The sequence below is a fragment of the Labrus mixtus genome, chromosome 10 (genome assembly GCF_963584025.1).
Source record: "Labrus mixtus chromosome 10, fLabMix1.1, whole genome shotgun sequence".
NCBI lineage: Eukaryota > Metazoa > Chordata > Actinopteri > Labriformes > Labridae > Labrus > Labrus mixtus.
Window position 1 is genome coordinate 10,788,646 of NC_083621.1, and position 11,624 is coordinate 10,800,269.

The 11,624-nt window shown below is 41.2% G+C and overlaps 4 protein-coding genes across 17 annotated transcripts in view; all 4 read right to left on the reverse strand.

The window, feature by feature from the left end:
* The window catches only part of LOC132981948 (protocadherin gamma-A11-like), a 292,678-nt gene that overhangs the window by 165,904 nt on the left and 115,150 nt on the right, over positions 1 to 11,624 (reverse strand). The window lies entirely within an intron of this gene.
* Positions 36 to 3,118, reverse strand: LOC132981938 (protocadherin beta-11-like). Its single transcript, XM_061048081.1, has one exon. It carries the CDS (start codon positions 2,688 to 2,690, stop codon positions 192 to 194), a length of 2,499 nt encoding a protein of 832 aa, XP_060904064.1. The 5' UTR covers positions 2,691 to 3,118; the 3' UTR covers positions 36 to 191.
* LOC132981941 (protocadherin beta-16-like) lies at positions 3,881 to 7,645 on the reverse strand. The gene has a single exon (XM_061048084.1). It carries the CDS (start codon positions 6,670 to 6,672, stop codon positions 4,108 to 4,110), a length of 2,565 nt encoding a protein of 854 aa, XP_060904067.1. The 5' UTR covers positions 6,673 to 7,645; the 3' UTR covers positions 3,881 to 4,107.
* Positions 7,749 to 11,285, reverse strand: LOC132981942 (protocadherin beta-16-like). Its single transcript, XM_061048085.1, has one exon. It carries the CDS (start codon positions 10,615 to 10,617, stop codon positions 8,155 to 8,157), a length of 2,463 nt encoding a protein of 820 aa, XP_060904068.1. The 5' UTR covers positions 10,618 to 11,285; the 3' UTR covers positions 7,749 to 8,154.

The window sequence follows — 11,624 nt, forward strand, 5'->3', positions numbered from 1 at the left end:
AATTGTTAAAGTCAGTTGTTAAAATCATATACATGTTTTCAACAATCACCAGATGATTTCCATGAAGTCACTCCGAATGTCACCAACACTGTGCAAAACGTATGACAAAATAACTAAGTAGGAGGTACCCTATATAAATTACGCAGAATACGACGCTGTCCAAGGTGCTGAAAATAAAGGAAGAGCGTCACCTACCAATGTACGAAAAGATTTATATCGGCACAGAGGATAAATAACATCAGTAAACTAACCTCTAGAGGAGAATCTGGTTCATCCAGGATGCTCTTCTCACTCTGTATCCTCTGCATGGTCCCTGTGGAACTGGGGTCCATTATCAGCACGTTCTGACTACCAGCTCCGCCGAACTTACAGTCACTCTTTCTGGAGTCAGTCGTCCTGCACACCTCGTAATTGTACACGTGCTGGAGAGTCCCTGTGCCCAAAGTGTCTGAGTAACGTGGTGGATAATATGGAATCACAGGGAGGTTGGAGTGAAACAGGGTGCGAGACTGTCTCCATCTGTAGATTTTCACTGATATAATAACCACCACACACGTGATGAAGAGGAAGGACACTACAGCCAAAGCCAGCACTAAGTAAAAAGTCAGGTTGTCATTGTACTCCTTGTCGTGTGTAAAGTCAGTGAACTCAGACAGCACTTCAGGGAAGCTGTCCGCCACCGCCACGTTAACAATGACTGCAGCTGAACGAGACGGCTGCCCGTTGTCCTCCACTATAACAGTCAGTCTTTGTTTCACAGCATCTTTATCATTCACTTGGCGGATAGTTCTGATTTCTCCATTCTGTAAGCCCACTTCAAACAGCGCCCTGTCTGTGGCTTTCTGCAGTTTATACGAGAGCCAGGCATTCTGTCCAGAGTCCACATCAACAGCCACCACTTTAGTCACTAGGTAGCCCACATCTGCTGCACGAGGCACCATCTCAGCCACCACTGATCCACCAGTCTGGACTGGGTACAGGACCTGAGGGGGGTTATCGTTCTGGTCCTGGATCACCATTTTCACTGTCACATTGCTGCTGAGTGGAGGGGAGCCTCCATCCTGCGCTTTGACTACCAGCTGAAGCTGTTTGATCTGCTCATAATCAAAAGAACGAACAGCGCTAATAATTCCAGTGTCAGAATTTAAGGACACGTAAGTGGAGACTGGGAAACCACCAACTTGTGTGTTTTCTAAGATATATGAAATTCTCGCATTTTGGTTCGAGTCAGAGTCCAGTGCGTTAACAGTGATTATTGATATCCCTGGTGAATTATTTTCTGCAATGACAGCATTGTATATTAAGTTATCAAATAAGGGGGGGTTGTCATTAATGTCAGAAAGAATAAGGTGCAACTTTATGGCACTGGAGAGAGGCGGGGACCCTGAGTCTGTGGCGGTTATGGTAATGTTGTATTCTGGTGTTTTTTCACGGTCAAAAGCTGAATCTGAAACGAGTGAGTAGTAATTACTCAAGGATGATATAATTTTAAATGGTAAACTCTTATCTACTGTACACATTATCTGTCCGTTGCTCTCTGAGTCCGCGTCTTTAGCATTAAACACTGCGACAGTCGAGCCAAAAGGAGCATCCTCAGACAGAGGACTAGCAAAGGACATGACGTTAATCACCGGTGCATTATCATTAACATCGACAATATCAATAATTACTTTACTAAGATCGGTCAACCCTCCTTGATCTTTTGCTTCAACTCTTATTTCATGTTTTTTGTCCTTTTCAAAATCTATTTGTCCAGAAACCGTTATTGTACCCGTGGTCTTGTCAATTTTAAATTTATTAGCCAAATTTCCCTTTAAATTAGAAAATGCGTAACTCACCTCCCCGTTTGATCCACTGTCAGCATCTGTGGCATTTACGGTTATTACGTGAGAGCCTGATTTTGAATTTTCTAAGACAGTAGCTCTGTACACAGTCTGGTTGAATACGGGAGGGTTATCGTTTGCATCTAACACAGTAATATCAATATTTACTGTACCAGATCTATGTGGTGTTCCACCATCAACAGCTATCAGCTTAAATGAGAGGCGAGGTTGCTCCTCTCTGTCTAAAGGTTTCTGCAGGATAATTTCTGCAAATTTACTGCCGTCTGGGTTGGCATGCTGTTTCAGCACAAAATTGTCGCTTGTGCTTAAAACATAATCTTCAAGTCCATTTACTCCTACGTCTGGGTCATCCGCACTTTCCAACACGAAGCGAGAGCCCACAACAGCAGATTCGCTTATTTCCATCCGTATGTGGTTATTTCGGAACACAGGCGAATGGTCATTAACATCCAGTATTTCGACAATGATACGATGCAACTCAATTGGATTTTCCATAATAATCTCGAAGCTGAAGCTGCACGGTGTCACGTCCCCACAAAGCTGTTCTCTGTCGATTCTGTCATTCACAACCAGAGTCCCTTTGTCTGTCTTCAGCTCGATGTACTGGGTGTTTTCTCCCGTCACGATACGGGCCCGGCCAGAACGGAGCCTTTTCAGATCCAAGCCGAGGTCTTGTGCCATGTTACCGATCAAAGAACCTTTCTTCATCTCTTCTGGTATTGAATAACGAATTTGGCAATTTACCGCTGAATTGAAGAAGAGAAAATAAGTGACTATCCATCTTGGCCACAGCGAGACTGACAGAAAACGCCATTTAAAACGTTGCAGTACAGCGTGAGTAGCCATGTCAGACTGAAAAACAAACGTTTTTCAAAAAAATAATCCTTAGAGAAATCACAAACCTTGAAAATGAATGTAAAAAAGGTCGAAAATAAGTGCAGATGATCTATACGGTCGTGGTGTATACCACCGTCTATCTACCACAAGAACAAGACTCTCCTCTAAATCGAGACGATGAGGGAGGCAGTGCTCGGACAAACTCTGTAATTTTTTTGTGAGCAACAGCGTCCCTTAGAGGAAATATATAGATAGTATTCAAGGCTGCTTACAAAAGGATTCGGTATTTATCAAAGAACAGACATGAAAACTAAGCATCCCTTGAGTGCCTGAATGCAATTCACAATGCAAGTCGTATTCGTCTTCCTACCCTATACCCGTATGTCATGCGTATAATAAGAGGTGCCTATACATAGATAATAGCGTTATCATTAAAAAAATAAATCTCGATGCTTGCACGGAAAGGATGAAAACAGATTCAGATCTTGAGAGGACTGACATTGAACATTAAGGGTTTCGTTGGAGTGATGTCCAAACGGTAGGTGCTATAATGTTCCAGGTGGGAAGACACTGATTAAAAAATACTGGAAAAGAAACGTGAGAGAAGAAATTGAGAATTAAAAAAAAGTTATTCCATAAAAGTGACAGCTATTGATTATTATCCTCTTAGATAAGTCTGCCTTTCAAATCGGTATAAACACAAACAATTACGCAACGTGTACGAAATTACATGACAGGAAGGACCTGCAGAGGTGCAACAACACAGACAAAAAATAACAAACAAACAAACGTCTTCCTACACCTCCCGTTAGCTACGCAAGACATCCTGCATCATAAAGGACGTATCTCACCCTGGCCAAAACCTCTTTCAAACGCTGTCATCAGGAGAGCGCTGCAGATCCATCAAAGCAGGCACCAAGAGACTTGAGAACATTTGTATCCAATAGCCAGCACCATAATGAACAAATGCTTTAAAGTCATAAAAGACACCTTGTACAACACTGTGATTTATTTCCCTTTGAATCACAAGTGAAATAATCTTATTTTATGTAAACAAGTGGAATAAGGTTATTTGTATGTGTGTATGTGTGTATGTATGTGTGTATGTATGTATGTGTGTATGTGTGTATGTATGTACGTGTGTATGTGTGTATGTATGTGTGTGTGTATGTATGTGTGTATGTATGTGTGCATGTATGTATGTATGTATGTATGTATGTGTGTATGTATGTACGTATGTATGTGTGTATGTATGTATGTATGTAATGTTCATCTTAAAACTGTAACAGGGAAAAAGATATGTTGGAAACTGAGAAGCTGTCAAAGGTGCTCAAATGACATGTTATATACAAGACTTAGGTTCACCCACGCTATAAATAGCATTTTCAAAATCACGTTGATCTAGCCCTCAACAACTAATTCACAGTCATGTGCTCTCCATGGTGCTGAAATTTACGCAAAAGCGTAATTTACAAATGAACTGCGATACATAACGAATATTGGAGGTACAGACATGAAGTTCATGTGGTTTACCGACCTCTAGAGGAGAATCTGGTTCATCCAGGATGCTCTTCTCACTCTGTATCCGCTGCATGGTCCCTGTAGACTTGGGGTCCATTATCAGCACGTTCTGACTACCAGCTCTGCCGAACTTACAGTCACTCTTTCTGGAGTCAGTCGTCCTGCACACCTCGTAATTGTACACGTGCTGGAGAGTCCCTGTGCCCAAAGTGTCTGAGTAACGTGGTGGATAATATGGAATCACAGGGAGGTTGGAGTGAAACAGGGTGCGAGACTGTCTCCATCTGTAGATTTTCACTGATATAATAACCACCACACACGTGATGAAGAGGAAGGACACTACAGCCAAAGCCAGCACTAAGTAAAAAGTCAGGTTGTCATTGTACTCCTTGTCGTGTGTAAAGTCAGTGAACTCAGACAGCACTTCAGGGAAGCTGTCCGCCACCGCCACGTTAACAATGACTGCAGCTGAACGAGACGGCTGCCCGTTGTCCTCCACTATAACAGTCAGTCTTTGTTTCACAGCATCTTTATCATTCACTTGACGGATAGTTCTGATTTCTCCATTCTGTAAGCCCACTTCAAACAGCGCCCTGTCTGTTGCTTTTTGTAGTTTATACGAGAGCCAGGCATTCTGTCCAGAGTCCACATCAACAGCCACCACTTTAGTCACCAGGTAGCCCACATCTGCTGCACGAGGCACCATCTCAGCCACCACTGATCCACCAGTCTGGACTGGGTACAGGACCTGAGGGGGGTTATCGTTCTGGTCCTGGATCACTATTTTCACTGTCACGTTGCTACTGAGTGGAGGGGAGCCTCCATCCTGCGCTTTGACTACCAGCTGAAGCTGTTTGATCTGCTCATAATCAAAAGAACGAACCGAACTAAGGACTCCAGTTTCAGAGTTTAAAGACACAAAAGAAGAGATTGGACTACCACTGACTTGTGTGTCCTCCAGAAGATACGAGATTCTCGCATTTTGATTCCAATCTTTGTCTCGCGCACTGACAGCAAATACAGAAATGCCAGGGGAATTATTTTCTGTGACGTAAGCAGAGTAGATGGCTTTATCAAATACCGGTGCATTGTCGTTTACGTCAGAAATTTTAAGGTGTAATTTTGTTGAGCTGGAAAGAGGGGGGGAACCGAAATCAGAGGCGGTTATTGTGATGTTATATTCTGAAACGGATTCTCTATCAAAATATTGATCAGAAATCAAATTGTAATAGTTTGTAATAGATGATTCGATCTTAAATGGAAGTTTTCCATCAATAGAACATTTAATTTGCCCATTTTTATCGGAGTCTGCATCTTTAATGTTTAAAATAGCAATCGTTGTTCCTGGAGGAGCATCCTCAGATAAAGGGCTGGAAAACGACATAATGTTTATCACCGGGGCATTGTCGTTGACGTCGAACACATCGAATATAACTTTACTCGTTCCAATTAGGCCACCCTGATCCTTTGCCTCCACCCTCACCTCGTACTTTTTTTCCTTTTCATAGTCTATTAGACCATTGACGGATATCGTGCCGGTCTTCTCATCAATACTAAATATATCTGCAGCACTTCCCTTGGTCTTAGATAAACTGTAACTAATGAGTCCATTTGAACCACTGTCAGCGTCTGTGGCATTAACTGTAAGTATTCTTGAGCCTTTCATTGTGTTTTCCATCACAGATGCTTTATAGACAGATTGATTAAAAATCGGAATATTGTCATTTGCATCTAAGACAGTGACATCTATATTTACTGTACCGGATCTCTGTGGTGTTCCTCCGTCAACTGCGATCAATTTTAAGGACAAATGTGGATGTCGCTCTCGGTCTAAAGGCTTCTGAAGCACCATTTCAACATATTTACTTCCGTCTGGATTTGCATGTTGCTTCAATATAAAATTGTCGTTTGGTGATAAAACGTAATCCTGCAAAGCGTTTTGTCCCACATCTAGATCCTCTGCACTCTGCAATGGAAATTTCACTCCGACTGCAGCTGATTCACTCATTTCAAAACTGATAGACTTATCGGTGTTGGGGAATACGGGAGCGTGATCATTTATATCCAAAACCTCGACAGTAATTCTGTGTAATTCCATGGGGTTCTCTAAAATCACCTCGAAGCTGAAGCTACATGGCGTAGTGTCTCCACAGAGCTGCTCTCGGTCTATTCTCTCATCCACGACCAGAGTCCCTTTGTCTGTCTTCAGCTCGGTGTACTGGATGTTTTCTCCACTCACGATACGGGCCCGCCCTGAACGGAGCCTTTTCAGATCCAAACCAAGATCCTGAGCTACATTACCGATTAGGGAGCCTTTCTTCATCTCCTCTGGCACTGAATAACGAATCTGACCATCAACCATGTTAGCAACATGCAGCAGGAATATCAGCATTTGTATACACCGTCGCAGTCCTGGAAGATCCCGACATCTTGCGCATTTTTTGGCGAGAGATCCTCGAGTTGCCATCATGGTAAAAAAAATAACAGAAAAAAGGGTTTCAATGGAAACGACGAAGAAGCTGTTTTTATGAATCCGAGTCCTGGTGAAATATAAACACGCGTTCAATCATTAAAAGCAGGTCTTTAACGCCACGCTCCCTCGTGCGTCCGTTGAAACTCGACAAAACACAGAAAGCCTTCTGCAAAATGTAGTCAGTCGGGGGACGGACTGAATGACGACACAACACAGAAAAGGTTTTGTTAACCAACAGCGTCCCTCTGAGTCCAAATTGTGAACATCAAGATAAGCCAAGACCACAGTACTTACACCAAGACACAGTTATGGAATTATTACTTACTTAATGCAGGTTCATTTCAAGATAAAACGAGTAAATTAGGGCAAGTTTTAAAAGAGTATATCTCCATGAGCTTTAACACAATTATTTTCAACATTTTCCTGATGTATCTGCAGTTCTGCAGCCATATAACAACACATTTGCTTAGTTTGTGTAACAGAGTACTGGGACTTGTATGGATATAAAGCTATCTGTTATGTACAGTTGATAGTAATATGAATGGAGGGTTTCTATTGTGTACAAGATGCACTGCCATTGCAGTAGCCAAAACGACTTCATGGTCAAATGTCTCTCCAGGGGAAGAATTAGGTGTCAAAGTTGTAATTTTAATAGTGGCGTATTATAAACAAAACTGACATTGTGAAATAATTTTTATCAGTGTCACTGAGAATGTTCAATATTTCTGATTCACAATGCTTAAAAACAAAATAAATACTTATTTAAGCTCCGTGTGCACTATAAGTGTGAATGATCATCAAGTACACAGGTTTAGATTCAAATGATATACTTTATAAAATGTTTGACGAAATTTAAGTTGTGTTTTTCCTACTCAGTGTAACTGCATGTATACATGAAACTATATTAATTAATACGTGTTTTATTATCGATACATAAAAAACACACTTCTTTTGTTATTCAGTTATATACTTTTTTTTTTCATTTAATACTCATAAACCTTAAATTGAAATTTACAATTCATTTTTAAAAAAATCACTTGCATTGATTCTCTCTTGTTTTACCCATATTTTTGCAAAAATAGCAAGAGCAATCTGGCAATAGGGTTTATAGAGATCTAATTTATTTGATTCTTTTAACTGCTACATCAAAAAAATTATGCCCTAACCTATTAGACTGACAGATAACTTGTTAAAATATACAATAAATTAACGTCATTAATATTGTTTGCGAATTATCAATAAATTGATTGAATAATAAAATTAAGAATTCCAAATTCGTAAGGGATATAATCCGGAAGCTATCCCAGAAAACAAATCCACATTTGAATCTCGTATGAGTTTGAAGGTCAAAAAATTCCTTTCAAGGCATACAATCTTACTGAGGTGCTGTCCATGGTACTGAAAGTGACATCGAAAAATGTAACCATTTGCCATTAAAAGGATGAAAGAACGAAAACAGAGCATGAAAAGACAAACTGTTTAACTAACCTCTAGAGGAGAGTCTGGTTCATCCAGGATGCTCTTCTCACTCTGTATCCTCTGCATGGTCCCTGTAGAACTGGGGTCCATTATCAGCACGTTCTGACTACCAGCTCCGCCGAACTTACAGTCACTCTTTCTGGAGTCAGTCGTCCTGCACACCTCGTAATTGTACACGTGCTGGAGAGTCCCTGTGCCCAAAGTGTCTGAGTAACGTGGTGGATAATATGGAATCACAGGGAGGTTGGAGTGAAACAGGGTGCGAGACTGTCTCCATCTGTAGATTTTCACTGATATAATAACCACCACACACGTGATGAAGAGGAAGGACACTACAGCCAAAGCCAGCACTAAGTAAAAAGTCAGGTTGTCATTGTACTCCTTATCGTGTGTAAAGTCAGTGAACTCAGACAGCACTTCAGGGAAGCTGTCCGCCACCGCCACGTTAACAATGACTGCAGCTGAACGAGACGGCTGCCCGTTGTCCTCCACTATAACAGTCAGTCTTTGCTTCACAGCATCTTTATCATTCACTTGACGGATAGTTCTGATTTCTCCATTCTGTAAGCCCACTTCAAACAGCGCCCTGTCTGTGGCTTTCTGCAGTTTATACGAGAGCCAGGCATTCTGTCCAGAGTCCACATCAACAGCCACCACTTTAGTCACCAGGTAGCCCACATCTGCTGCACGAGGCACCATCTCAGCCACCACTGATCCACCAGTCTGGACTGGGTACAGGACCTGAGGGGGGTTATCGTTCTGGTCCTGGATCAATATTTTCACTGTCACATTGCTGCTGAGTGGAGGGGAGCCTCCATCCTGCGCTTTGACTACCAGCTGAAGCTGTTTGATCTGCTCATAATCAAAAGAACGAACCGCACTAAGGACTCCAGTTTCAGAGTTTAAAGACACAAAAGAAGAGATTGGACTACCACTGACTTGTGTGTCCTCCAGAAGATACGAGATTCTCGCATTTTGATTCCAATCTTTGTCTCGCGCACTGACAGCAAATACAGAAATGCCAGGGGAATTATTTTCTGTGACGTAAGCAGAGTAGATGGCTTTATCAAATGATGGTGCGTTGTCATTTACGTCAGAAATTTTAAGGTGTAATTTTGTTGAGCTGGTAAGAGCGGGGGAACCGAAATCAGAGGCGGTTATTGTGATGTTATATTCTGAAACGGATTCTCTATCAAAATATTGATCAGAAATCAAATTGTAATAGTTTGTAATAGATGATTCGATCTTAAAGGGAAGTTTGCCATCAATAGAACATTTAATTTGCCCATTATTATCAGTGTCTGCATCTTTTATGTTTAAAATAGCAATCGTTGTTCCTGGAGGAGCATCCTCAGATAAAGGGCTGGAAAACGACAAAATGTTTATCACCGGGGCATTGTCGTTGACGTCGAACACATCGAATATAACTTTACTTGAACCGGTAAGCCCACCCTGATCCTTTGCCTCCACCCTCACCTCGTACTTTCGGTGTCTTTCGTAATCTATCAGACCAGACACAAAAATCGTGCCGGTCTTTTCATCAATACTAAATATATCTGCTGCACTTCCCTTGGTCTTAGATAAACTGTAACTAATGAGTCCATTTGAACCACTGTCAGCGTCTGTGGCATTAACTGTAATTATTCTTGAGCCTTTCATTGTGTTTTCCATCACAGATGCTTTATAGACAGATTGATTAAAAATCGGAGCATTGTCATTTGCATCTAAGACAGTGACATCTATATTTACTGTACCGGATCTCTGTGGTGTTCCTCCGTCAACTGCGATCAATTTTAAGGACAAATGTGGATGTCGCTCTCGGTCTAAAGGCTTCTGAAGCACCATTTCAACATATTTACTTCCGTCTGGATTTGCATGTTGCTTCAATATAAAATTGTCGTTTGGTGATAAAACGTAATCCTGCAAAGCGTTTTGTCCCACATCTAGATCCTCTGCACTCTGCAATGGAAACTGTACTCCCACTACAGCTGATTCACTTATTTCCAGGCGGACAGGCTTATCAATATTCGTGAATACGGGAGCGTGATCATTTATATCCAAAACCTCGACAGTAATTCTGTGTAATTCCATGGGGTTCTCTAAAATCACCTCAAAGCTGAAGCTACATGGCGTCGTGTCTCCACATAGCTGCTCTCGGTCTATTCTCTCATTCACGACCAGAGTCCCTTTGTCTGTCTTCAGCTCGGTGTACTGGATGTTTTCTCCACTCACGATGCGGGCCCGCCCTGAACGGAGCCTTTTCAGATCCAAACCAAGATCCTGGGCTACATTACCGATTAGGGAGCCTTTCTTCATCTCCTCTGGTACTGAATAGCGAATCTGACCATCAACCATGTTAGCAACATGCAGCAGGAAAATCAGCATTTGTATACACCGTCGCAGTCCTGGAAAATCTCGACATCTTGCGCATTTGTTGGCGAGAGATCCTCGAGTTGCCATCATGGCAATAAAGCATAGAAAAAAGGGTTTCAATGGAAACGACGAAGAAGCTGTTTTTATCAATCCGAGTCCTGGTGAAATATAAACACGCGTTCAATCATTAAAAGCAGGTCTTTTAATCCATGCTCTCTCGTGCGTCCATTGAAACTCCACAAAACACAGAAAGCCTTCTGCAAAATGTAGTCAGTCGGGGGACGGACTGAATGACGACACAACACAGAAAAGGTTTTGCTGACCAACAGCGTCCCTTTGAGTCGAAAATGTGAACATCAAGTGAAGCCAAGACCACAGTACTTACACCAAGACACGGTGATGGAATTATTACTTACTTAATGCAGGTTCATTTCAAGATAAAACGAGTAAATTAGGGCAAGTTTTAAAAGAGTATATCTCCATGAGCTTTAACACAATTATCTTCCACATTTTCCTGACGTATCTGCAGTTCTGCAGCCATATAACAACACATTTGCTTAGTTTGTGTAACAGAGTACTGGGACTTGTATGGAAATCAAGCTATCTGTTATGTACAGTTGATAGTAATATGTATGGAGGGTTTCTATTGTGTACAAGATGCACTGCCATTGCAGTAGCCAAAATGACGTTATGGTCCAATTTTTCTCCAGGGGAAGAATTAGGTGTGAAAGTTGTAATTTTAATAGTAGCATATTATAAATAAAACTCACTATGTGAAATAATTTACATCAGTGTCAGTGACCATGAACAATATTTCTTATTGATAATGCTTAAAAATAAGAGGAATAGTACTTTAAGCTCCCTATGCATTATAACTAATGATTATCAAGAACACACAGTTTTAGATTAATGTGATATATTGTATAAAAAGTTGTTTGTAATATGCAAGAGGCTAATATGCACGATATTGTTTTTGAATTATAAACAAATAAATCAAACACCAAATGTAAGAATTCCAATATCGTAAGGGATGTCATCTGGTGGCTAGCACATAATACATATCCATCTTTGTATCTGGTATGACTCCAGAAGAAAAA

What these genes read in the sequence shown, in the direction of transcription:
- LOC132981938 (XM_061048081.1), bottom strand. Translation starts at nt 2,690, where the DNA reads ATGGCTACTCACGCTGTACTGCAACGTTTTAAATGGCGTTTTCTGTCA.
- LOC132981941 (XM_061048084.1), bottom strand. Translation starts at nt 6,672, where the DNA reads ATGATGGCAACTCGAGGATCTCTCGCCAAAAAATGCGCAAGATGTCGG.
- LOC132981942 (XM_061048085.1), bottom strand. Translation starts at nt 10,617, where the DNA reads ATGATGGCAACTCGAGGATCTCTCGCCAACAAATGCGCAAGATGTCGA.